This window comes from Ascaphus truei, chromosome 2 (genome assembly GCF_040206685.1).
Source record: "Ascaphus truei isolate aAscTru1 chromosome 2, aAscTru1.hap1, whole genome shotgun sequence".
Taxonomy (NCBI): domain Eukaryota; kingdom Metazoa; phylum Chordata; class Amphibia; order Anura; family Ascaphidae; genus Ascaphus; species Ascaphus truei.
In genome coordinates, this window is record NC_134484.1 from 143,845,098 (window position 1) to 143,869,403 (window position 24,306).

Sequence of the window (24,306 nt, forward strand, 5' to 3'; positions counted from 1 at the left end):
TGAACCTGGGGCCATGAACAGTCTTTTGGAGTCAGATCTCAGATGATAAGTAAAGACACTGACTGGCATTGAGTTTGAAGCAGGGGAACCTGGTTCAATTCCCGGTGTCGGCTCCCTGTGACCTTGGGCAAGTCACTTTATCACCCTGTGCCTCAGGCACCAAACACATTGTAAGCTCCACGGGGCAGCGACCTTTGCCTGCAAAATGTCTCTTTAAAGCGCTACGTAAAACTAGTAGCGCTATACAAGAACAAACTATTATTATTATATGTGGTAGGGGTGAGGAGCTTGTTCCAATAGATGGGTAGCTTGCCCAGAAAGTATTTGAAGGCAAGACAGGAAAGATGAACTTTGCGCCTAGACTCAAGTGATGACCAATCTAGTTATTTGAGCATTTCGCAGTGATGTATGTTGTAGTTGCATACAAAATGGCATATTGAATTGCAGAGGGTATCAAGTTTGCCAAAGTGGGTTTGGGGTGCGTGAGATTTTTCTGGGGGGTGCGGGCGGTTGCAGAGGCCCCGCGCTCTTTCCCGAGGCATTTAAATTAAATGCCGGGGGATCGCGTGAGGCCTCTGCAACGCTATAATTACGTTGACTCTGCCGGCGTCACTCGTGTACATGGCAACGCGGCGTCATGTGACGTCACGTCACATGCATCAAATGACGCTGCGAGTCATGTACGTGACGTTACATGACCCCGCAGCGTCATTTGACGCCGCATCAAAGTAAGGAAGGGGGCGCGAGCACCAGCGGAGGGGAGGGGGGCGCAGCTGCAAAAGTTTTCACTCCCCTGCCATATACTTTGTCCCCATAGTCTATAATTGATATTAGCATCTGCTGTGCAATGCGCTTTCTAACCAGCAAAGAGGATTTGTTCCTATAAAGTACACCTAGTTTGGCATAGGTTTTGGATGTCAGAGTATCAATGTGCAACTCAAATGGTAAATGAGAATCAAACCATATGCCCAGGTATTTAAAACTAGTAACAGGGGCTAAGATGCTATTAGTGTTGGTTCTGATCTGGAGCTCAGCTACATAAACTTATTGTACCTACTTATTAATTTTACCCTTGAGCCATAGAGAGAGATTTCTGTATGTTTTAGAACTGCCAGTTGACATGGGTAGAGCAAGGTCTACAGAACCTGCTCATTGACACGCATGTGGCAGATGTGCATCTTTAAGATTTCATATAGATAGTGTGTATTTTTACCAGGGTAGTCAGTCAGTCCCCCATTTCATAGGTGACAGCTGGAACATGGACTGTACCTGTGTTTAATATTATTATTAGCTACAGTGTATATGAATATATGGAGGGCTATATATCAAGCTCTAAGAAAAGAAACACTGCAAACATGACACCATGTTTTTAAGTCTCTTCACTGGTGCCAGTCCCATAATATTCCCAATATATATTCACAATGCATTGTAGGCCCCTCATACTCAGAAAGGGGCTGTAGTAAAGAAAGTTTTACATATCCCGGGAACCCTATAATGTGTTCCCAAAACCTTGAAATAAATCAAAGCACTTTTGGAACCATTGCTTTATATAGTATATGTAGCCCCTTTACCCGCACCCTAAGTGAGATCTGGTCTGCTACTAGTGTCTTTCATGCGATGCTGTGCATACCTGTGAGGTAACAGGAGGGCTGAGTACTTCCGCGATGATGTGGGGATAGTCAGGACATGTTTACAGGGTACCTTATTCGTTGGCAGTGCCTCTAGTCAGCGAGGATCCTGTAGTAGTAGGATGGTCCATGCGGACACCTTTCCATATCCCCATACAGTGATTCACACTTGCATATGGTTCCATGGTATTTATTGCATTCGTTAGTTCTTACAGTAGTGCATTCCTTCCTTGCTTCCTCTGGAAGGTTACTTTAAGGCTTGAGGCCCATCTAAGTTTCCTTCTGGTGCTCCTCCTGTATCCCCTTATGGGACACAGGGCAGCTGTTGCTCACTCCACAGGGGGAGGAAAGAGACACAACCTCTTTTAATAGAGAGCCAGTTTATATACCCTGGGGTTGGTTGGACTTGTAACCCTTCCCCATAACAGGGCAGATCTGATACTGACAGGTGTCACATCTGCACATGTCACCCAGCCAGTATACTCCCCCAGGCTGACATTCTCTGGTTGTTGCTAGGCCCGCACTTGGATACACTTACAGTGCTAGAGGGGCCAGAGAATTAGTAGCCCAAGAGGACTTGGCTATATATATATATATATATATATATATATATATATATATATATATATATATATATATGTATATATATATGTGTGTGTGTGTGTGTGTGTGTGTGTGTGTATTACAACAAGACAAACTGCCTGCAACAGACTAAGCAAATAATGAGTACTTAAATTAGTAATATAATAACCACTAACGGTGCTAGGTACTAGAAGTAATATAACAATGAAAAGAAAAAGAAAAGCGTCCCAACTCAGCACTCAAGTATACTCAGAACAAATATCAAAATTATGATTTATTTAACAGTACAAATAATCAAACATAACATACAAAAAATATTTCCCCAGTCTGATACATATTCTATCACAAGAGGATGTCAGGGTTTGTTTTAATATTTTTTGTATTTTATGTTTGATTATTTGTGCTGTTAAATCATAATTTTCTTTGATATTTGTTCTGAGTATACTTGAGTGCTGAGTTGGGACGCTTTTCTTTTTCTTTTCATTGTTATATGTATGTATGTATGTATGTATGTATGTATGTATGTATGTATGTATGTATGTGTAGCCAAGTCGTCTAGGGCTACTAATTCTCTGGCCCCTCTAGCACTGTAAGTCCCAGTAAAGAGTGGGCAGTGTTGGGAGCAAATCCTGCAGGGCCTGGTTGTATTGTTATGTGTGTAACCTAATAAAGTTCAGGAGTAGCCTGGTATTACAAGGGGGGCTAAGACTGATAGGAGGCCGGCTTACAAGCCACTCCCCTGAGAAGGAGGGGGATTCCCTCTAGCGGTTAGGGCAGGGGTTCTGGGAGTTAGTTCTGGGCTGAGTGGAGGAAGCACCAGTACAGTCTCTCTTGGATAGGAGTGACCAGAAGCCTTGCCATGTTGGGGTGTAAGATATGCAGAGGAGGGGTGCTCAGGGCCTCATGCCCGGGGTACTGCCTTCAGGGATTAGAGCCTGTACTGCTATGCTGTATTCAATAAAACCCAGTTATATCATCCCTAGTGTGATGCTTGCTGCTTGAGCACATGAGAAGAGTTGCCTGTGAGGAGCATCCTGGCTACACCAGGATCCTCACAGGATGGAGGCACTGAGCTGATTACAGAAGAACCATTTCTGAGAGCCTGTCCTGATGTCTACCTATACCATGGCAGAGTTCTCCGGCCTCCTGTTCTACCAAACAGGTATGCACCAGCACCAGAGTACACCAGTAGCTATATATCTCACTTAGGGTGGGGGAAAAGGTGCACACTGTGTATATATCATGATATATTCAGTATTTTAATAAATCTGGCACTTGAGAGGTTAATGTTACTTTCAAATGTTACTTACTGCTCCACTCTGCACAGAACCAGCATGCTAAATGTTAACATCTGAGATTTCGTGCTGCTATGTGTTTCGTCAGCCCCACCCTCTGCAGTGTTTATGACTCTGGACAAAGGAATTTCAAAGCCCAGCTGAATTGATTAGGGACCCCTTCAGCCTACATTTGTGTCGCCCCAAAGGCAGAGAACTGTTTGCTGCTCCTACTGCTGCTGGGTTGCTGGGTTGGCTAAAGTCGTCTAACAACACATAGCAGGTCTTCTAACACAAGTTTAACCTTGTCTGTAACTGTTACGTACGCCCATGATCATATATTATCTCTAACTGTCCATGAATTGTCTGTAAATTTAATGTACTGTATTACCACTGTTCATTTTTGCAACCATATATTATCATAACTCTGTGCCAAGGACATACTTGAAAACAAGAGGTACTTCCTGGTAAAACATATTATAAATAAATAAAAATGGTCTTAAAAATACATTAATTGTTTTTGGTATGTTTCTGCCTAGTTTTATGTGGTTGTCCAGAAAATGAGGTCACCTGGGGTCAATGCCTGGTTTTGCAAGTGGAGGGATGGAAATATGGTGTCACAAGTCTTCCCTGACAGTAGACATAAGATATCCTTTAAGTATAACTTGAACGGGATGCCTTTGTGTTCCTGGAAATGCCAGGGGGTGGGGCTTGGACAATAGTCCAAAAGATTGTGTAGGCTTATTAAATATAAAGTTATCATGGGTCTGACAGCAATTCGCAAGAATAACACAGATGTTTGTGTCATTTACAATCAGACGAATCAAATAATACCAAATATTACATGTTTATGAGACTGCACATTAGATTATCCATTAGAGGCTTACATTTAGGAGTGAGCCAGAAATTGTCTTGTTATATGCAGCAAATTCACCCGAAGATATATTATAGGAATAAAGATATAGGACATTTTATATGTCCAAACAGCTTTTTAAAGTTTTTTTTTCCCTTTAGTCATAAAAGTGTAATTAGAGATTGATGAGAGGAGGTTAAAGACCCACCCAGAAAGCTGGTCTTATCCTGTTTGCAAGTGTAGCCTCTTTCCTACGCTCTAGAGTGACTACGGGTACTGCACACACCTGTGGCTCCAGGAGATCTGAGCATCCGCTAACTGGGAGCCTGGGGTAACATTTATCTTAACGGCAGCGCCTCCACTTACCCAGGATCCCCATCATGTAAGATTCCCCTGGGCAAGTACCATAGCAACACACACATGCTTTGAACTGAATTTACTGAAACGCAATAATAACCTTTGTTACTTAATCATAACGAAACACATATCCCACACTTATTATACTATTCTTATACGGTTAGTGGCTCGGCCACTCTCTTAAGGAGTAATGTCTCTGTCCCGTCACCGCGTGCCCCACACCGTGTCTAAGTACTGTAATATGTATTTCGGCTCAGTCCTTTGGCCACTCTTCTTAGTGTCCCCAAAGAGTGTTCCCTAAGGCGGGATCAGCGCCTGTTGACCGGTGTTGGTGCACTTTTGTAAATACCTTCCGGTCACTGCAGTAACCGGTAACAGCTTTGAAAAGGATCCGCTGATCCAGCGCCTTTCTTTCCGATGTCGCACTGTCCAGCCGTCTGGTCCCAGATGATTAGCAACAACCTTGGCTCCGCACACTTTGCCCTATCTGTTGTACAGTAAGGGGTGGTATGCTATCACTACAGGGCGTCCCTGCAGCACACAATCTACTGTGACTCAGGGAAACTCCTAGGGCCTACAGGGAAGATCTAACCTATGCAGGTGGGTCACGGACCCCCTGCACCCACACTACCTCTTCCCTTGCTCCTCCGGTGCCCTCTGGCTAGCGTGGCCTCTCCCCCACGTTTCCCTTTCCTGCCTTCCCTAATCCAGCCCTCCCATTGGCCGCTATGAGGCACCTGGTGCCTGCCTCCCTTGGCCTCATGGGAATTGTAGTCCCGTGGAGGCCTCTGTAACATTGGGGCCATGTGCGTGATTCCACTGCGCATGCGCGACTGTATAATGGCCGCCGCAGCTCCCTAGCCTCATCTGCGCATGTGCGATCACTGCGCATGCGCGCGCGTATACAATGGCAGCCCCCGCTAGCCGGGTGCGCCGCAGAGCCTCCCGAGGCTCGGAACACTCCCTGCTCTGGCCCCCACCTTTTCTGTGTGCCGGCGGGTCCGTCGCTGCCTCCGGCGGCACCCGCGACCGCTCGGCGCGCCGGAGGGGGGTCTCTGGGGCTTCAAGGGGACCGGGGCTACACAAGAAGAAGGATTTTTGGTTAAAAAGCTTGAATTTGGGGGCCTGGCTGAGAGCGACCAAGATGGCTGCTTAAAGCTTAAGCTCCTTGCTCTCAGAAGCAAATAGATAAACTAACTGATCAAAACAGACCTAATTATAACAATTGTAGGATGACAATCAAGGAATCCGGGTTCGTGCTGTCTTATGTGTCATGATAGTAGAACCCTTTGCTGCTGTGCGCGTGAAGTCACTCCCCAGAGTCTCCTAATACATATCTCCCAAAGGTTATCTCAGAAAAACAATATAGAATATACACATGGCACACCGGGATCAATATAAAGTAATGACATTTAATACCAGGTCCAAATGAACTGCAGAGATCCCAGTCTAAAAGAAAGAATGTAGTTAAAGCAGGTGAACAAGAGATCTCATCTCGCTTGGGGGGTGTTCAGCCTACAGACCGAACGAGGTACTCCGGGTTAAGGTGATCCGTTGGTATGGTCACAGGTACTGAAGTTCCCTCGAGACCATGTCTACATTCTTCCAGTGCCATCTTCACCACCAAGAGCTCTCGATTCCCGAAATCATAATTATGATCAGCTGCAGAGAATTTATTAGAGAAGAAATAACAAGGATGCAGATATGAGTGGAAATCCATTCTCTGTGAAAGTACTGCACCGGCACCAACATCGGAAGCATCGACCTCGAGGATGAACGGATGGAGAGGGTCCGGGTGAATAAGAATTGGAGTTGTGGAGAAGAGTCTCTTTAATTTGAGAAAAGCAGCTTGTGCCTCCGGAGACTAAGAAACATGCTCTGACCCCTTTTTAGTCATGGCCGTTATAGGTGCGACTATTTTTGAGAAATCCTGGATAAAACGTTGATAATAGATCGCAAATCCAAGGAACCTTTGGATGGGCTTAAGTCCCTTGGCAGAATCCATCTGGAAGTCTTGAGCAGATATGATGTATCCAAGTAAAGCAAGACTGGACTTCTCCAATTCGCATTTTTCAAACTTGGCAAAAAGTTGATTCTCACAAAGGTATTAAAGCACCACCTTCACCTTCTGACAATGTTGATCCAAGGTCTTATAAAAAATAAATGTAATTGAGATAGATGACGATACAAGAAACCAGCAAGTCTCTTAAGACCTCATTGACAAAAAATTGGAAAACTGCGGGGGCATTACATAGCCTGAAGGGCATGATGAGATACTCATAGAGACCATCTCTGGTGTTGAAAGCAGTCTTCCACTTGTCCCCCTGCCTGATTCGAACCAAGTTATAGGCTCCTCTTAGATAGAGTTTGGAGGAGATTGTTACGCCACAAAGTCGATCGAGAAGTTCCGGAATCACAGGGAGTGGGTAGCAATTCTTTATCATAATGGTCCCATCTCTTTTCTGGATAAAGAAAAAGCCCAACCCCACAGGGGACCTGGACTTTTGAATAAATCTGCGAGCCATATTTTCTTCAATATAGGCCTTCATGGCTTCAGTCTCTGGTTCAGAAAATGGATAAGTCCGCCCATGCGGAGGAACTGTCCCTGGGAGCAGATCGATAGGACAGTCAAAGAACGATGAAGGGGTAGCTCCTCCATCTGCCTTTTACTGAAAACTTCATGAAAAGCCTGGTAGGTGAAAGGAAGACCCATTAATGCCCCTGGTTCAGAGCAATGAAGGTTCCCCAAGGTGTTTGGGATGGCCAGGCACTTGGACCTACAGGAGGGGGCCCATTCCGTCACCTGGCCCGATACCCAGTTGATCTGTGGGTTGTTAACTGACAGCGATGGGAGTCCCAGAATAATATCAGTGGCTGGGGAGTGAATTACATCCAGCTGCATGAACTCATGAAGAAGTACCCCGACAGTAGTTGTGAGCAGAAGAGTATCCTAAGACATAATGCTGGACCCCAGCGGTTTGCCATCCAGGGTCACAATAGTCATAGGCAAAGATTTATATTTGTGTGGAATGTCGACACGAAGGGCAAAAGCCTGGTCCATGAAGGAGCCTGCCGCCCCTTAATCCACGAATGCCCAGGTTGACAAAGAGCGCCCCTGCCTGGAGAGGCAGATGGGTAACATCAGATGGCATGGAGAAGGAGGACAGAAAGTTGACATGTCCAGAGAAGGTCCTCCCTCCTCTAGATCTTGGCGTTTCCTGACTTCTTCAGACAGGATCAAGCTATATGCCAATTCTCACTGAAGTAGAGACAAAACCCAGTCGTACAGAGGCGCTTCATGTCCTCCAAAGCTGCATACCCCCCAACTCCATGGGTTCCTCCATAATGGTAGATGGGACTGGAAGGAGGTTCAGAGGGTGAGGTTCTGGAATGACCAACAGGATTTGCTGATCCCACCTCTGCTCTTGTTGCCTTGCCAGGGTGTGGATGTCCAAGGAGATGCAGAGTGTGATCAGTCCTTCTAGGTCTGCCGGGATGTCTCTGCAGGTAAGTTCATCCTTGAGCCTCTTGGAAAGACCTTTCCGAAAGGCAGCTTTTAGGGCTCCCTCATTCCAGTCAGTCTCTGCAGCTTATGTCCAGAATCGACAGCTTAGTGGCCTACCGGGTGTTTCCCTTGTTGAATTTGCAAAACGATGGCTCCCAACCAGAAGTGTCGGACACTGTTTGGAAAGCCTTAATGAAAGCTACAGAGTGGTCAAGGAGGGGAGAATCCCTCTCATACAAAGGTGACACCCATGCCAGAGCCTCACCATCCAGGAGAGACATTATAAACACAACCCAAGAGCGATGGGAACTGAAAGAGGATGGTTGCAATTCAAAGTGGATCTGGCATTTATTCAGAAACCCCCTGCAGCCAGAGGGGGAGCCAGCATAACATTCAGGGTTGGGGATAGTTGGCTCATTGAGAACAACTGGAATGGGTGCCGCTTGCAGGGCCGAAGGAATGGGTGCCGAAGAGGCATCAACCGGGCATGCACAGAGAAAATGGGTAGCAAGGGCTTGTAAGGTGGTGGCGATGGAAGCAAATGAGGTATCCAACATATCCAGGTGGGTGGAGTGCCTAACCAGGAGTTGGCCAAGGACAAACATGGCCTTCTCCACCTCTGCAGGGTCCATTGCGTGGCCTGTGCAATGTGTTACAATCGCGTATGTTACTATTTACTGTCAGACCTGCTAGACAGAGGTGGAGAGTATAGACTGATCCATACCTGGAATCTGAATCCTGAATAGAATAATAGGGTCTGGTTCCGGGGTCAGGAGAGGGGCAGAATGGTCGAGGTCACTGTTCCTGGGTCAGGGCTGGAGTCAGGGTGGTGGAGGTCACAGTTCTGAGATTAGGGCTGGAGAGAGGCAGAATGGTAGAGGTGAGGTAGTCTGGCAGCAGGGAAGGGTCTAAGGTAGGCAAGACAAGACTTACGGCAGGAGACTAAGCAATAGTACAGGCTGAAAAAAAACTTAAATGCATGCTTGCTAATGCAAGAAGCCTGACAGATAAAATGGGGGAGCTTGAATTAATAGCTACACGGGAGCAGTATGATATCATAGGCATTACTGAAACATGGTGGGATGAAACTCATGACTGGACAGTTAATTTAAAGGGGTATTCTCTTTTTCGGAAGGATCGAAAAAATAGAAGGGGAGGTGGAGTATGTCTATATGTTAAACCAGATCTAAAACCTATTATAAGGGATGATGTCTATGAAGGGAATGATGAAAATGTAGAGACCTTGTGGATAGAAATTAGCAGTGGAGGTAAAAGTATAAAGAAAATATTTGTGGGAATATGCTATAAACCACCAAATATCTGTGAGATTGAGGAAGCTAAAATACATTTGCAAATGGAGAAGGCATCAAAACTGGGTCATGTTTCCATAATGGGGGATTTTAATTATCCAGACATAGACTGGGGCAATGAGATTAGCGTTACAACGAAAGGAAACAGGTTTTTGGGGGTGCTTAAAGATAATTATATGACCCAAATTATTGAGGAACCAACCAGGAGAGGGGCAGTTCTGGTTTTGGTCATATCAAACAATGTAGAAGTAATAACAAATATTCAAGTCCTGGAACATTTGGGTAACAGTGATCATAACATGGTCTCATTTGAAATAAATTATCAAAAAACAGATTACTTGGGTTCAACAAAGACTTTAAACTTTAGAAAGGCAGATTTTAATAAACTGAGGTCTAATCTAGTAGTAATACAATGGGATGATGTTTTTGCAGGGAAAAATGTAGAAGATAAATGGGCAGTCTTTAAAACATTGTTAGAAAAGCACACTTATCAGTGTATACCCTTGGGTAATAAGTATAAAAGAAATAAGTCAAAACCAATGTGGCTAAATAAACAGATAGGGGAGGAAATGGACAAGAAGAGGAAGGCGTTTAGATTCTTTAAGTCAGAAGGGACAGAGACATCGTATCAGAATTATAAGGAATGTAACAAAAATTGCAAAAGGGCAATTAAATTAGCAAAAATGAATAATGAAAAAAGGATTGCAATAGAAAGTAAGGTCAACCCTAAAAAGTTCTTTAAGTACCTTAATAACAAAAAAACGAGAAAAGAAAATATAGGACCCTTTCAGTGTGAGATGGGTAGGCAGATTATTGGAGATAAGGAAAAAGCAGAGGTATTAAACAAATTCTTTGCCTCTGAGTTTTCCAGGGAAGAATCAAGTTCAATAGTAGCGCCACAGGAGGAAGCCACAACCTCCATATTAATGACCAATTGGTTAACTGAGGAAGAAGTTCATAAGCGACTTGAAAAAATTAAAGTTAATAAGGCACCTGGCCCCGATGGCATACATCCAAGAGTTCTCAAGGAGTTAAGCTCAGTAATAGCAAAACAATTATATTTAATATTCAAGGACTCCATTTCCACAGGCTCAGTACCACAAGATTGGCGTAAAGCAGATGTGGTGCCTATATTTAAAAAGGGAGCTAGATCACACCCGGGGAATTACAGACCTGTAAGCCTGACTTCAATAGTAGGGAAACTACTTGAAGGTTTAATACGGGATAATATTCAGGAATACCTAATGGAAAACAAAATTATTAGTAATAGTCAGCATGGATTTATGAAGGATAGATCTTGCCAAACTAACCTTATTTGTTTCTTTGAGGAGGTAAGTAGGAATTTAGACTAGGGTAATGCAGTTGATGTGGTCTACTTAGATTTTGCAAAGGCTTTTGATACGGTTTCACACAAGAGGTTGGTGTACAAAATAAAGAAAATTGGACTCAGTAATAATATATGCACCTGGATTGAAAACTGGTTAAAGGACAGACAACAGAGGGTTGTCATAAATGGAACTTTTTCAGGTTGGGCTAAAGTCGTGAGTGGAGTACCTCAAGGATCGGTACTGGGACCCCTGCTTTTTAACTTGTTTATTAATGACCTTGAGGTTGGGATCGAGAGCAAAGTCTCCATCTTTGCTGATGATACTAAATTGTGTAAGGTAATAGAATCAGAGCAGGATGTAATTTCTGTTCAGAAGGACTTGGAGAGACTGGAAACGTGGGCAGGTAAATGGCAAATGAGGTTTAATACAGATAAATGTAAGGTTATGCATTTGGGATGCAAGAATAAAAAGGCGACTTACAAATTAAATGCAGATATATTGGGGGAATCCTTGATGGAGAAGGATTTAGGAGTGCTTGTAGACAGCAGGCTTAGCAATAGTGCCCAATGTCATGCAGTAGCTGCAAAGGCAAACAAGATCTTATCTTGCATCAAACGGGCAATGGATGGAAGGGAAGTAAACATAATTATGCCCCTTTACAAAGCATTAGTAAGACCACACCTTGAATATGGAGTACAATTTTGGGTACCAATCCTAAGAAAAGACATTATGGAACTAGAGAGAGTGCAGAGAAGAGCCACCAAATTAATAAAGGGGATGGACATTCTAACTTATGAGGAGAGGCTAGCTAAATTAGATTTATTTACATTAGAAAAGAGGTGTCTTAGAGGGGATATGATAACTATATACAAATATATTCAGGGACAATACAAGGAGCTTTCAAAAGAACTATTCATCCCACGGGCAGTACAAAGGACTCGGGGCCATACCTTAAGGTTGGAGGAAAGGAAATTTCACCAGCAACAAAGGAAAGGGTTCTTTACAGTAAGGGCAGTTAAAATGTGGAATTCATTACCCATGGAGACTGTGATGGCAGATACAATAGATTTGTTCAAAAAAAGGTTGGACATCTTTTTAGATGGGAAAGGTATACAGGGATATACCAAATAAGTATACATGGGAAGGATGTTGATCCAGGGATTAATCCGACTGCCAATTCTTGGAGTCAGGAAGGAATTAATTTTTCCCCTTAATGGGGTTTTTTTGTTTGCCTTCCTCTGGATCAATAAGTAAGTATAGATATAGAATAAAGTATCTGTTGTCTAAATTTAGCATAGGTTGAACTTGATGGACGTACGTCTTTTTTCCACCTCATCTACTATGTAACTATGTAAGAAGAACCTTGCACAGGCTAGGAGTACCTTGCACGGGCTAGATGAGAGCAATCAGCTCAGGAAGAGACTGACTTCCTGCCTTGAGGCCAATCCAGGTTCACTTCTGGTGCTCCTCCTGTATCCCCTAGTGGGAAGTGGGATACAAGTTAGATGTTGTTCACTCCACAGGGGGAGGAAGAGAGACAGAGACACACTGATTTCTGGGAGAGTGCCAGTATTTATACCCTGGGGTTGGGCTTGTAACACTGCTCCATAACAGGGCAGGTCTGATACTGATAGGCATCATACATTTTCATATGACCCAACCAGTATCCTCCCCCAGGCTGACACCCTCAGGCTGTTGCTAGGCCTACCCCTGGATACAGCGAATATATCCAGGACTGCAATAGCACACTAGGTCCTTATGAGATAATCTAACCCCAGTGCCTCTCCCTAGCAGGACTTATACTGGTAGGGCCCATGGAAAGTAGTAGCGGCTGGAGGCTAGGCTACACAGTATATAGATATCACACTCTTTTGCAGGGACCTTTGTGTGTGTCTCATGTTACATCGTTACATAGTAGATGAGGATGAAAAAAGACATATGTCAGTTAATCAGGTTACTTATACCAGACACACATGGTTGGTCACTGAGCACAGTGTGAGTTGGTGTGTGAGGGGAGAGCTATATGGGCTGATGTCTGAAGGTGAACCCAGTGCTCAGGGCTCCTGTTATTTGAATTTACATTAGTCATTTCTGATTACATAGAGTCTGTCTCCCACCAACCACAGTGAGATATACAGAAAGAACCTATATCCCATGGAGTCTGTCCACCATCCTCCAGGGTGACAGTGACACAGTGAGAAGTGACCGAGAGTGGGGAGAATGTCCACGCATCCCAGCCGGTCGTATTTGTACTAAATGCGCAATTTTAGCTGACACCATGTGAGTGTATCTTACCTTTTATTATCTATACTCTAGATAAAGAAGTTTTTCTATCAGTCCACACTATTTGGTTCTTCACCTTATTTCACAAAGATTGTCATATCTGGGGACCCAAGAAATACAGACAGATACCTTAAAGACACATCATTTGCCACTGATTATGGATATAAACAAAAGATTTGGGAATTTGACAGTATACCCCCTGTAGGATTTTGACAACCAAGAAAACACTTTATTCACAGACTTATTGAACTATATTTTGCACGTTTTTTCTGATTTCATATACTTGCGCTCCCTAAACATCCGGACTATTGCACGTTTGGGATTCAGAAAAACAATTCAGAAAGAGGTTGAACTGTGAATTACGATTATATTATTGACTGCACGTCACCTGGTTTTTTGCAAATTATTTGCACTATTTGATTTTATTCACTGAAAAATTACAAATATCACGGGATATTATTCTTATTATAAGAATGTATTTGGTCAAAGCGCCTATAGGATAACATTTTCTTTTCCTTTAAGAATAGAAAGAAAGATATGCCTTTTGTATTGATAATTATTTCTTAAAAAGTGTACGAGAAAGAGATAATGTCTGAGCCAGAGAGTCACTCCGTAGAAGGAGAGTAGGCCGAGAAAGAGGCCTCCAGTAATGTGCATGTCTAAGACGAATATTTGTCAGTATATAATGCTAAAGACCAAGAGACTGATAGTGTAACAGACAGCATATGGTGCAAGAGTAGTGGTTGCAGCTTCAAAGTGAAGTCCCAGACACAGTGGTTGTAACGCGTAGCTCACCACAAACGAAGCGGTGCTGAGGTAGGGAATTGGTTAACGCCGACCCACAGCCACGCGGGCGCGCCTAGGATATAGAGTAGTCGTTCAAGCCAGGTCAGGATTACGGAATGGGAATAAAGTACTTGCCAGGTTCAGGAGTGGAGAGTTGCGGATCGTCGGAGTGCGTAGTCAGGTTCAGGATTGGAGAGTAGCGGATTGTCGGGGTACGTAGCCAGGTTCAGGATAGGAGAGTATCGGATCGTTGGAGTACTTAGCCAGGTAGGTCAGGATTGGAGACAGAAGAATGGTTGTACAAGCCGGGTCAGGAGTGGAGAGAAGCGGAGTCCAAGGTACTGCAGGGTTCAGGCAACAAGAGTTTAACAGGCAAGCAAGGCAAGGTCTCCGGAACAAGAATGTAGCAAGGCACGGCGTCACACTTGACTATGCTCAGCAAGGAATGAGAGCAGACTGAAGGTATATAAAGGCGGGGCCTCCAATAGCCAGCAAGGGCGGAACCAGGAAGTAAACACCGATAGGCTGCTGCACACAGGTGTGCCCTATGATGCAGCCTAATTGGGGATGGGGGCGGAACTGCTTGTGTGCCGTCCTGCGCACATCACGGAGGTCCGGGGGTGGAGCCTGGAGCGTGCGCCACTCCCATGCCGATTCTGAGTGACCTTAGGGTAAGAGGGGACGGGATCAATCGCATGTCACTGAGGTCAGGGGGGGAGCCGAGAGCGCGCGTCACTCCCACGCCGGTCCTGTCCATCACCAGAGCGGAGGCGGGGCTTGTACTGCGCATCAGCAGGGAGGTTGGCAGAATGCACCAATCGTGCGTCAGAGCGGGAGGCGGGATCTGAATCCATGGACGGGGGATCATGCCGCGCAAGGTCCGCGCGCGCGTACTGGGACCATGAGACCGTGCATCCTGAGTGTCCGTCACGGAAGGCTTGTTGGGGTGAGGAGACGGTCTGCGACCACCAGGATGGCAAATCCTCACAGTGGTAATGTGATATCAGGAATGCATGTGTGATAACTAAAATAGCAAACTTTAATGAGGACATATGGACTAGATAAAATGAAGGGGACACACAACAACAAATAAACACAGAAAGCAATAGTATATAACTAAGCTTAATTAGAGCTCACTGGTACAATGTTAGCAATAGAGTCTAGATTGCTAGAGCCTCAACACAATAGCTATAGAAAGGGAATGGCATTTTGGAGATCCAAGGTACCACAGCAATAAAAAAATGGGCCGGTAGGTAAGTCTTGTATGTGGCGACTCAGACGGCCCCTCTGTAGTGTCAGACGCACTCTCTACTTTTCTGACCAGATAAAGCTAAGCGGTGTGTTCAAAAACGGGAGATTTGCCACATAATCCAGTTGGCTATGTTGCAAAGGGCTTCCTTTATGTAGCACTGCCGCTTGCCAAGGCTCTTTGTGACACAGTCTTCTAGGGTTTAATTTGTTGAAAAGGGTGACAAAAGGGTGACAAACACGTGTATACAAGGGTCATTCAGCCTTCAACCTTCAGCGGCTTATTTCTCCATTAGTGACACTAAACATTTTAAACACTGTCACTTTAAGAAAAAAATAAACCATAAAAGGAAACATCTACTCCTGTCAGGAGTCTAATGCACATGCATATCCCTATCTGCAATATTAGCTGGCTAAGCCAGTTACCAAGTTTAAATAACACAGAGATAACATTGAGTCCTTAACTGTCAGTTGAGGACAGCGTCCCAATAGATCCTCAGTTGCTGCAACATGTGGGGTGCCCGTCTACCTCAAACTGGATTCTGGGGAGCAGCAAACCTCACTGCAATATAGTCCTGTTCCTTAATTAGGAGAGCAAGTGAGGAAAACCAGAACCCTTGTAAAGTTTGGTATGGATTTCCTATCCACCAGCTTTAGTGACTGTGAATCTGTGGAGCGGATCACTTCCATACTAAGTCTGCACTTTCTTCTATAAATCAGACAGAAAGCTGCCCACTATCCTGGGACTATGTCACAGCTACAAGGTAGGTCCCCAAATAGGATAGTGTGCTAGTAGCGACGGATTGGGTAAAATTAAATGAATAGGTCAATAGCGGTAGTGCTAATCAGGTCACAGTTAGCACGGTATACAGAAAAGGTGCAGCCCAGAGATAAACGTATCCGCATGTACTGTATAGGACCGCTAGGATATCCTATGCTGAACCCTGCCGTTAAAATTGTCTCTCTCTTTCTCTGTTCTTAAAAAGTGTACAGCAAATACAAATATCACTTGTGAGCACATTCACATGTCTCAGACAGGTCTGCAACCCTGCTATTCACCATTATCTCCTAGCACACAATGCTACCACTGCAGCTAGGGATTCTGGGAAATGACATGCAAATGAGCACACAGTGTCACTTTTTGCTTCATGTCCATTTTAACATGAGACCCCTATAAGCTTATGTCTGCCGTATTGCACAGCTTGTCAGCACAGCCTGGGTTAAAAAAAAGTGCATAACCAGTAAAACGTAAAAACTTCTTAAAAAGTGAAAGTGTACATGTGTAAATAAGAAATAAAATCACTGCGACCGTCTGCAGTATGATTCCTGCTTCGGTTCAACATCAAATCTGTCCCTGGATACCCCAAAGATGTATTTTTTGTTGCAGGATATGCCGCATTTTTGAGGCATTACGAAGGCAGCAAATGAGTAGCTGTCTGCACGCCATGTGACAGGCTGCCCATAAATAGCCCAGACTGGTTTCCGTTTGTTTTGGAGGAATTAAAACCTCCTCTCTCTCTCTCTCTCTCTTTTTTGTGTGTGTGTTAACTCAGGAAAGTATTTGCATGCGCTCCACAAGTGTAGAAGCGGAGCCGGGAAATCTGAGTGTGCTGCAGACTTTGTCCCCTGGCCCTGATGATGTGATGTGAGAAACAGAAGCCTTTTAAAGGATGGCCATCAGAGAGCTGAAAGTCTGCCTGCTGGGGGTGAGTGCTTTTTGGAATCTTTATGATGTGGGGTGGGGGGAGCAGATGCAGAGAAACAATGATAGGATTTGGGCATATCATTCACAGTCGCTCAGCATATCATGTTCAAAAATTAACTCCAACTCAGCTGGGTCACTCCTAGGTTTTTTTTTTTTTTTAAACTCCCTTCTTAAACATTCTGCCTTTTGTGACACACAAAGCAGGACTACAAATCCCAGAATGCTAATGAAAGGATGTTTAGTTTTACAGTGACAAAGCAGCAGAGAAAGAAGTATTCTCGAGGATGCGGTGTTAAAAGATCAGTTTCCAACTTCGTTTATATAGATAGATATAGATATATATTTTTGCCTTCATCAGTCTGTTCACATACTTTATTGTGAAATCCTCCATTTTTTTCTCTGGGACTTTTCAACAGAGAGAACCTTATTCTACAGTATATTGTCCGAAGCGGCCGGACATTCTAGAATTAATTGACCCATCCGATGTAATTTCCCAACTTGCTCCTAACAATAGTAGTGTGAAATGTCCATTCTTTGATTGTAAGCTCTTCAGGCCGGGTCTCCCATTGCCTTATGTTATAATTTGCTCGCTGCTTTTATCTCTATTGTTTGTACTATATTTCCCCTTTATTGTAAAACGCTGTATGCAATGTGGACGCTATATAAATACAATTATACATACACACATTATTTGATACTTAAAGTTAGTATTTTGGGTCTATAATTTGCAAAGCTATAAAACGTAATAGAAATGATGAAACAAATGTTTAAAAATGGTTGAGAAAATCTTGTAGACTTGGAGGGGGATGAAGAAAGATAGTTGTATACAGCTTCCTTTAATAACTCCTACATCACTGCCAGCATCAGGAACCAGTTTGTTTCAACAGTGGCAATAAGTTGATTAGTCAGCCAACCGGTACTAATTGTTGATAATTTTTGTGGGTGCTTTAAACTTTCTTTTTAGAGACTCTTGAACTGTGGACTGAATCCACTGGCTCAGATTAAATAAAAATACATGTTATGAGGGGAGAATTGTCTCATATATCATTAGCTCATTGTCTGTTTAATGCAGATCACACAGGCCAAAAGCTGCATGCTATGAATATATATTAACACACATATTTACACACACTCTTACATCACAAACATTCAGGGACCATTTCACACCTAAAGTCATAAATCGCATACTGCACAGGGGCGAGGGATAGGCTTCAGTCACAGATACATTCCAGGCTGTTTTAAAGTAAAGCTTTTCTTGCTTTATCCATTGTAACATCGCCCGAAGAAGAGATCAGTGTATCTCGAAAGCTCGCACAAATAAAAGCATTTTGTTAGCCACAGAACGGTATTGAGTATTTGTTTTTGATATATACTGTGTGCTCATTTGCATGTCATTTCCCAGAATCCCTTGCTGCAGTGGAAGTGCTGTGTGCTGGGTGATAATGGTGAAAGGCGGGGTTGCAGACCTGCCTAAGACATGCAAATGAGCATACAGTTATATTTCCATTTGCTAGTTGGATGTGCTGGTACTCTGATGCGCAGGACAGGTTCCCCTTCTTGCATATTTCCATTTGCTATATGCTTTGCTGTGGAGGGTTTTTGTCACTTTTTTTACTCACATACTTTTTTACACAGTAATATTTACAGTATTTATACACACACACACACACACACACACAGACACACACACACACACACACACACACACACACACACACACACACACACACACACACACACACACACACACACACACACACACACACACACACACACACACACACACACACACACACACACACTCATGTGAAAAGAAAGTACACCCTCTTTGAATTCCATGGTTTTACATATCAGGACATAATAACAATCATCTGTTCTTTAGCAGGTCTAAAAATGAGGTAAATACAACCTCAGATGAACAACAACACATGACATATTACACCGTGTCATGTTTTATTTAACAAAAATAAAGCCAAAATGGAGAAGCTATGTGTGAAAAACTGAGTACACGCTTACTGCTTCCATAGGAATTAAGATGCTAAGTAGCAGACAGGTGCTGCTAATCAAATGCCCTTGATTAATTGATCATCATCAAGTGTGACCACCTCTATAAAAGCCGAAGTTTTAGCAGTTTGCTGGTCTGGAGCATTCAGGTGTGCGTTAACACAATGCCAAGGAGGAACGACATCAGCAATGATCTTAGAGAAGCAATTGTTGCTGCCCATCAATTTGGGAAGGGTTATAAGGCCATTTCCAAACAATTTAAAGTCCATCATTTTACAGTGAGAAAGATTATTCAAGAGTGGAAAACATTCAAGACAGTTGCCAATCTTCCCAGGATAGGGATATCCCAGCAAATTCACCCCAAGGTCAGACCGTGGAATGCTCAGAGAAATTGCAAAATACCCAAGAGTTACATCTCAGACTCTACAGGCCTCAGTTAGTATGTTAAATGTTAAAGTTCATGACAGTACAATTAGAAAAAGACTGAACAAGTATGGTTTGTTTGGAAGGGTTGCCAGGAGAAAGCCTCTTCTCTCTAAAAAGAACATGGCAGCACGACTTAGGTTTGCAAAGTTGCATCTGAACAAACCACAAGACTTCTGGAACAATGTCCTTTGGACAGACGAGACCAACGTGGAGATGTTTGGCCATAATGCACGGTGCCACTTTTGGCGAAAACCAAACACAGAATATCAGCACAAACACCTCATACCAACTGTCAAGCACGGTGGTGGAGGGGTGATGATTTCGGCTTGTTTTTGCAGCCACAGGACCTGGGAACCTTGCAGTCATTGAGTCGACCATGAACTCCTCTTTATACCAAAGTATTCTAGAGTCAAATGTGATGCCATCTGTCCGACAGCTAAAGCTTGGCCGAAATTGGGTCATGCAACAGGACAATGATCCCAAGCACACCAGCACATCTACAACAGAATGGCTGAAAAAGAAAAGAATCAAGGTGTTGCAATGGCCCAGTCAAAGTCCAGATGTCAACCCCATTGAAATGCTATGGCTGGACCTTAAGAGAGCTGTGCATAAACAAATGCCCACAAACCTCAATGAACTGAAGCAACGTTGTAAAGAAGAGTGGGCCAAAATTCCTCCACAACGATGTGAGAGACTGATAAAGTCATACAGAAAATGATTACTTCAAGTTATTGCTGCTAAAGGTGGTTCTACAAGCTATTGAATCATAAGGTGTACTTAGTTTTTCACACATGGCTTCTCCATTTTGGCTTATTTTTGTTAAATAAATCATGACACGGTGTAATATGTCATGTGTTGTTGTTCATCTGAGGTTGTATTTACCTAATTTTAAGACCTGCTAAGGAACAGATGATTGTTATTATGTCCTGATATGTAAAACCATAGAATTCAAAGAGGGTGTACTTTCTTTTTCACGACTGTATAGCCGAGTCCCCTACCATGCTTCCGGTGTGGGGATCTGCCCGGCTATCACCCAGAGCTCCGCGCGATCTGGAGTGTGGGGGCAGCCATCTTGTTGGTCTCGCAGAGCAGCGAGGCGCACCTGCACAGTCAGGATTGCAGTGGCCATTTTGGTTTTGGCTCCGCATAGAGTACAGCGGAATTACAAGTCCCAGAATCCTTTGAGGGAGGGACTGTCCCAGCGAATGGGATTAGAGCAGTTGGAGGAACAGGATATCCTCCGCGTGCGTGGAGCACGTGCTTCAGTGTTGACGGAGGAGCAAAGGAAGAAGTTAGTGTCCAGGTAGCTGTGCTTCCTGGACTAGGCCTAGACCTTGCCCATAGGCCCCAGTTAGGCCCTAAGACACCTGTAGAGGAGTGTTGCAGGGAAGGCCCCAGATATGGACTCTTCCCAGTAGTACTAGTACTGTGCCGGTGGCGGACAGCCATGCAGCGTTCTGCAGCCTGGGACCAGGCCACAGAACCCTGAGACATTGGTTGATACCCTCCGGCTGGAGCTCACACTGCGAGGAGGATCAGGACCCTTAGGAGAGAGGGAAATTGTGTTGGAGGCCCCGCTACTTTGGACCCGCTCCAACACCGTGCCAAGCAGCACCTGGGTACTGGAGTACCCAGGCAGGTACCCATTGTGCACCAACATCTACAGGGGGTAGCGCTAACACACATTTGGGAGGGATTGCTGGGAAAGAAACCAGGGCTTTTTGGTGCCACAGGACCGTCAGTACTTTGGGGGAACCACTAAGTATTGGGGTCATTGCACGATACTATGTTGGTACCTGATAGTGTGTTTTATCTGTGATAGTGTATGTACAGTATAGATTAGTTTATATACATTGTGTGGTGTATTGCTTACTACTGTGTATTGGTTCCTGTGAGGGGTTATCGCGCAAACGCTGGGATCCCTCATAGGTGAAGGTGCTGCACGCAAGAGAGAAAGAGCTCACCCCAGGATCCCAGAAGCGGAGTCTTAGGCCCCCTGTGAGCAGACAGGTACAGGAGAACGCGTAGTTCCCTTAGGCATAGGAAATGGGGTATATGTGTATATATATATATATATTATATATATATATATATATATATATATATATATATATATATATATATATATATATATATAATATATATATATATATATCTCGAAACACAAAAAGAAGAAAACCCACATACTATAAAACACTGATAAATGATTAATATACAAAAAAGTTTATTAAGGAAAGAAATCAAAATCGAGAGAAATTGCTAAAAAAAAGACAGATTAAGACCAAAGCGAGGACCAACAGAAAACCTCATAAAAAATATAGCACAAAACTCAAAAATAATCAGGAAATGTAAGGACACAAAAAATACCTAATAATAACCTAGTGACATGCATGCAGCATATGACAAAGAAATGCCCTTACAGACAATGGGGTCTAATTAGTTCCCATTGAGAGTAGAGACCTGCAGGTCTAAGAAGCACACATATGCATCATGAAAATAAAGCTATACATGGTAGAACAGAATTGCTGTGAGACCCTATCTTGTGGCAATATGCAGTTATAGAAAAGCATACATGTAAGGCTGAAAAAGCATATCCCTATGATGAAACAGCTACCCAGGAAATCCCTGCAGAGAGCACAATATTAAGTAAGCAGGTAGTGATTAATAATCAGAACAGTTTCTCTAAACTGCTAATGCTAGTTGAGAACATGCCTAATCCTGGGTAGAGGTAGTACATGCATATCACAGTGGTGAAACACCCACTTTGAAACCTAAAAGTCACAAGAAAAGGTAGATACATATGTTCTCCCACGTAGAGATAAGTTGTAGCAGTTGTGTATCAACAATGTTGCAGTCTGTATAAGCAGATTTTCTAAGCACTGTTAGCATATATGAATGTCAGTAGATAGTCCCAAACAAGTCTGTAGTAGTAGCGAGTGTTGGCAAAATACACATCTTCCATGCAACAATATGTTGTAATACGAGACAGTTGAAGTTGTGACATTTAGAATAATAATGAGTAGCAATCAGGCTATACGTCAGTCTATATGGCAGAGCACAGCCTTGATTAGCGATTGAGTGAAAGTGAAGATAAAGGTAAATGAATCCATAGCACCAAATTTGCTCCATGCACCGAGTGTGCTGCGGTCATCTATTCGCCAGCCCTGCACAGCCCAGCCACTCATCTCTCTTCAATGCAGGAAGATTGTGTTAGATGTAAGAGGCTCGATCCCGGCAGCACTCCGACAGCCGTTTCGCCACAGATTGCTCTTTCGGGAATATCACTGTGAAGGGATTGGGGCACAAACTTAAGTAGTATAGACCAGACTACTGGAGAGGGTGCTGCTATCAGAGTACCTATAAGGTACTGTACAAAAATAACAAAGGGAATGGCACACCAAAAATATGCAAACATATGCAACCGTTGATCGAATAAAATACATTTTTTGCGTATTTTTGGTCTGCCTATCCTTTTGTTATTTTAATATATAATATATAGCTGAAGGAGTACCTAGGAGCCACTTACTGCTAATAAAAACAGTCCTTGTAGTGAGTGAACCCTGTTTAAGTCCAAGGAGGGATTTACAAAGTTCTGATAGCGAGTATTGGAGCTCGATTGCTGTTAACTGCCATTCAAGTCAGTGTCAGTTAACACTGATTCGGCTCCGATACCCATTATTGCCACTCCACAAATCTCTCTCTCCCCTGCCAAGTGTCATTTCTCCTTGTGCCTTGGGCAAGCCACTTCATCTCTCTAAAATTGGATTCTAGGATCTGTGGGGCAGACTTGTCGTGTCTGCAAAATTCTATATAGAACACTGCACATTTTCAGTGGTCTTAATCTTTTGTTGCCATTTCTTTTTTTTGGGGGGGGGGGGGAGGAATGCAGAAAAAGGATTTAAAGCAAACGAAAGTCAGTGTGGTTATGAACTAGTCCCTGTAGTCTAAGGGATCCCTAACAAAGGCATCAGCCCCACTAACTGGGAATTAGGAAATCCCAGATCCATGTTCCACTGTTTATGTCCTAATACCGGAACTATTTATCCTGTGGGATATGTACTGAAGGATGCACTTATTTTCAGCACAGAGCTGGAGAGGGCAGGAGACACCAGAGGAGGAGGTTTTGCAACATCAGATGGGACTAATTAGCTCTGATGTTTAAGGCCAGGCAAATAGGCCTAGTCAAGGGTAGAGATCTGTAAATGCCAGGCATGCTTTTTGGTCTGTTCCCTCCCTTCCCCTCCCCTCCAGGTTTTAACCTCTGTCCTCCTTGTTTCAATCAGAGAGAGGAGGCAGGGGGGACAAACTGATGTGTTTCCTGGAAATTCTCTCAGATAACATTTCCATCTGGGGAATAACTGCATCGCACAGACAAAAGGTTGCAGACTTTTTCGCTTTCTGTCATTTCTATCTGCCTTGAAGATCCTAAGTGTGTATATATATATATATATATTTATTGTGAAGATCTGAATTAATGTTGTACGTCCAGCTGGTTATGTGATGTTTATGGATAGATACAACTACTAAAGGGCCCTGCAAATAGAATGCTGCTCTTACGTGTCTCTGCTCCATAAAGATGACTGGTTTTTATCCCCCACCCCCTTCTTTTTCCTTTATGGGTGGGAAGCAGCTTAAATGCGCTATTTCCAGCGCCAGGGAAACCCTGGTTCCCTAGATACGTACCTGTAAAGGTAGAACTTGGACCGTAACCCCCAGGGCAAGTAAAATTGAGGCTTCCATTGTCCATGTCATGTGGGCCAATAGGAAGCCATCTGTTTGAGAAATACCAGAGCTACCTTTAGCATCTCGGGAACCAGGAGGTCCCCAGAGCTGAAATGAATGAGGTTCAGCTCCGGGGACCCTCTGGGGGATGCATGGGTTGGACTGCTCCTTTAAGTGACTTGCCAAGGTCACACAGAGCTGACACGCATCTATTTCAACCTTGTTCTCCCACTTCTAAGGCAGTAACATTACAACTGTACTACTTCTTTACCTGCCGCCACATACCTATGTGAAC

At 43.7% G+C, this 24,306-nt stretch overlaps 1 protein-coding gene across 2 annotated transcripts in view; it reads left to right on the forward strand.

Moving 5' to 3' along the window:
- The window catches only part of RAB31 (RAB31, member RAS oncogene family), a 153,778-nt gene that overhangs the window by 57,242 nt on the left and 72,230 nt on the right, over nucleotides 1-24,306 (forward strand). The window contains exon 2 of one of the 2 annotated variants that reach the window (XM_075585373.1): nucleotides 16,708-16,860. In XM_075585373.1, the coding sequence (XP_075441488.1) occupies nucleotides 16,825-16,860 (36 nt within the window). In that variant the 5' untranslated portion in view covers nucleotides 16,708-16,824. Of the gene's footprint in view, nucleotides 1-16,631; nucleotides 16,861-24,306 lie in introns of those variants that run through there. The other variant, XM_075585372.1, reaches the window with a different exon arrangement.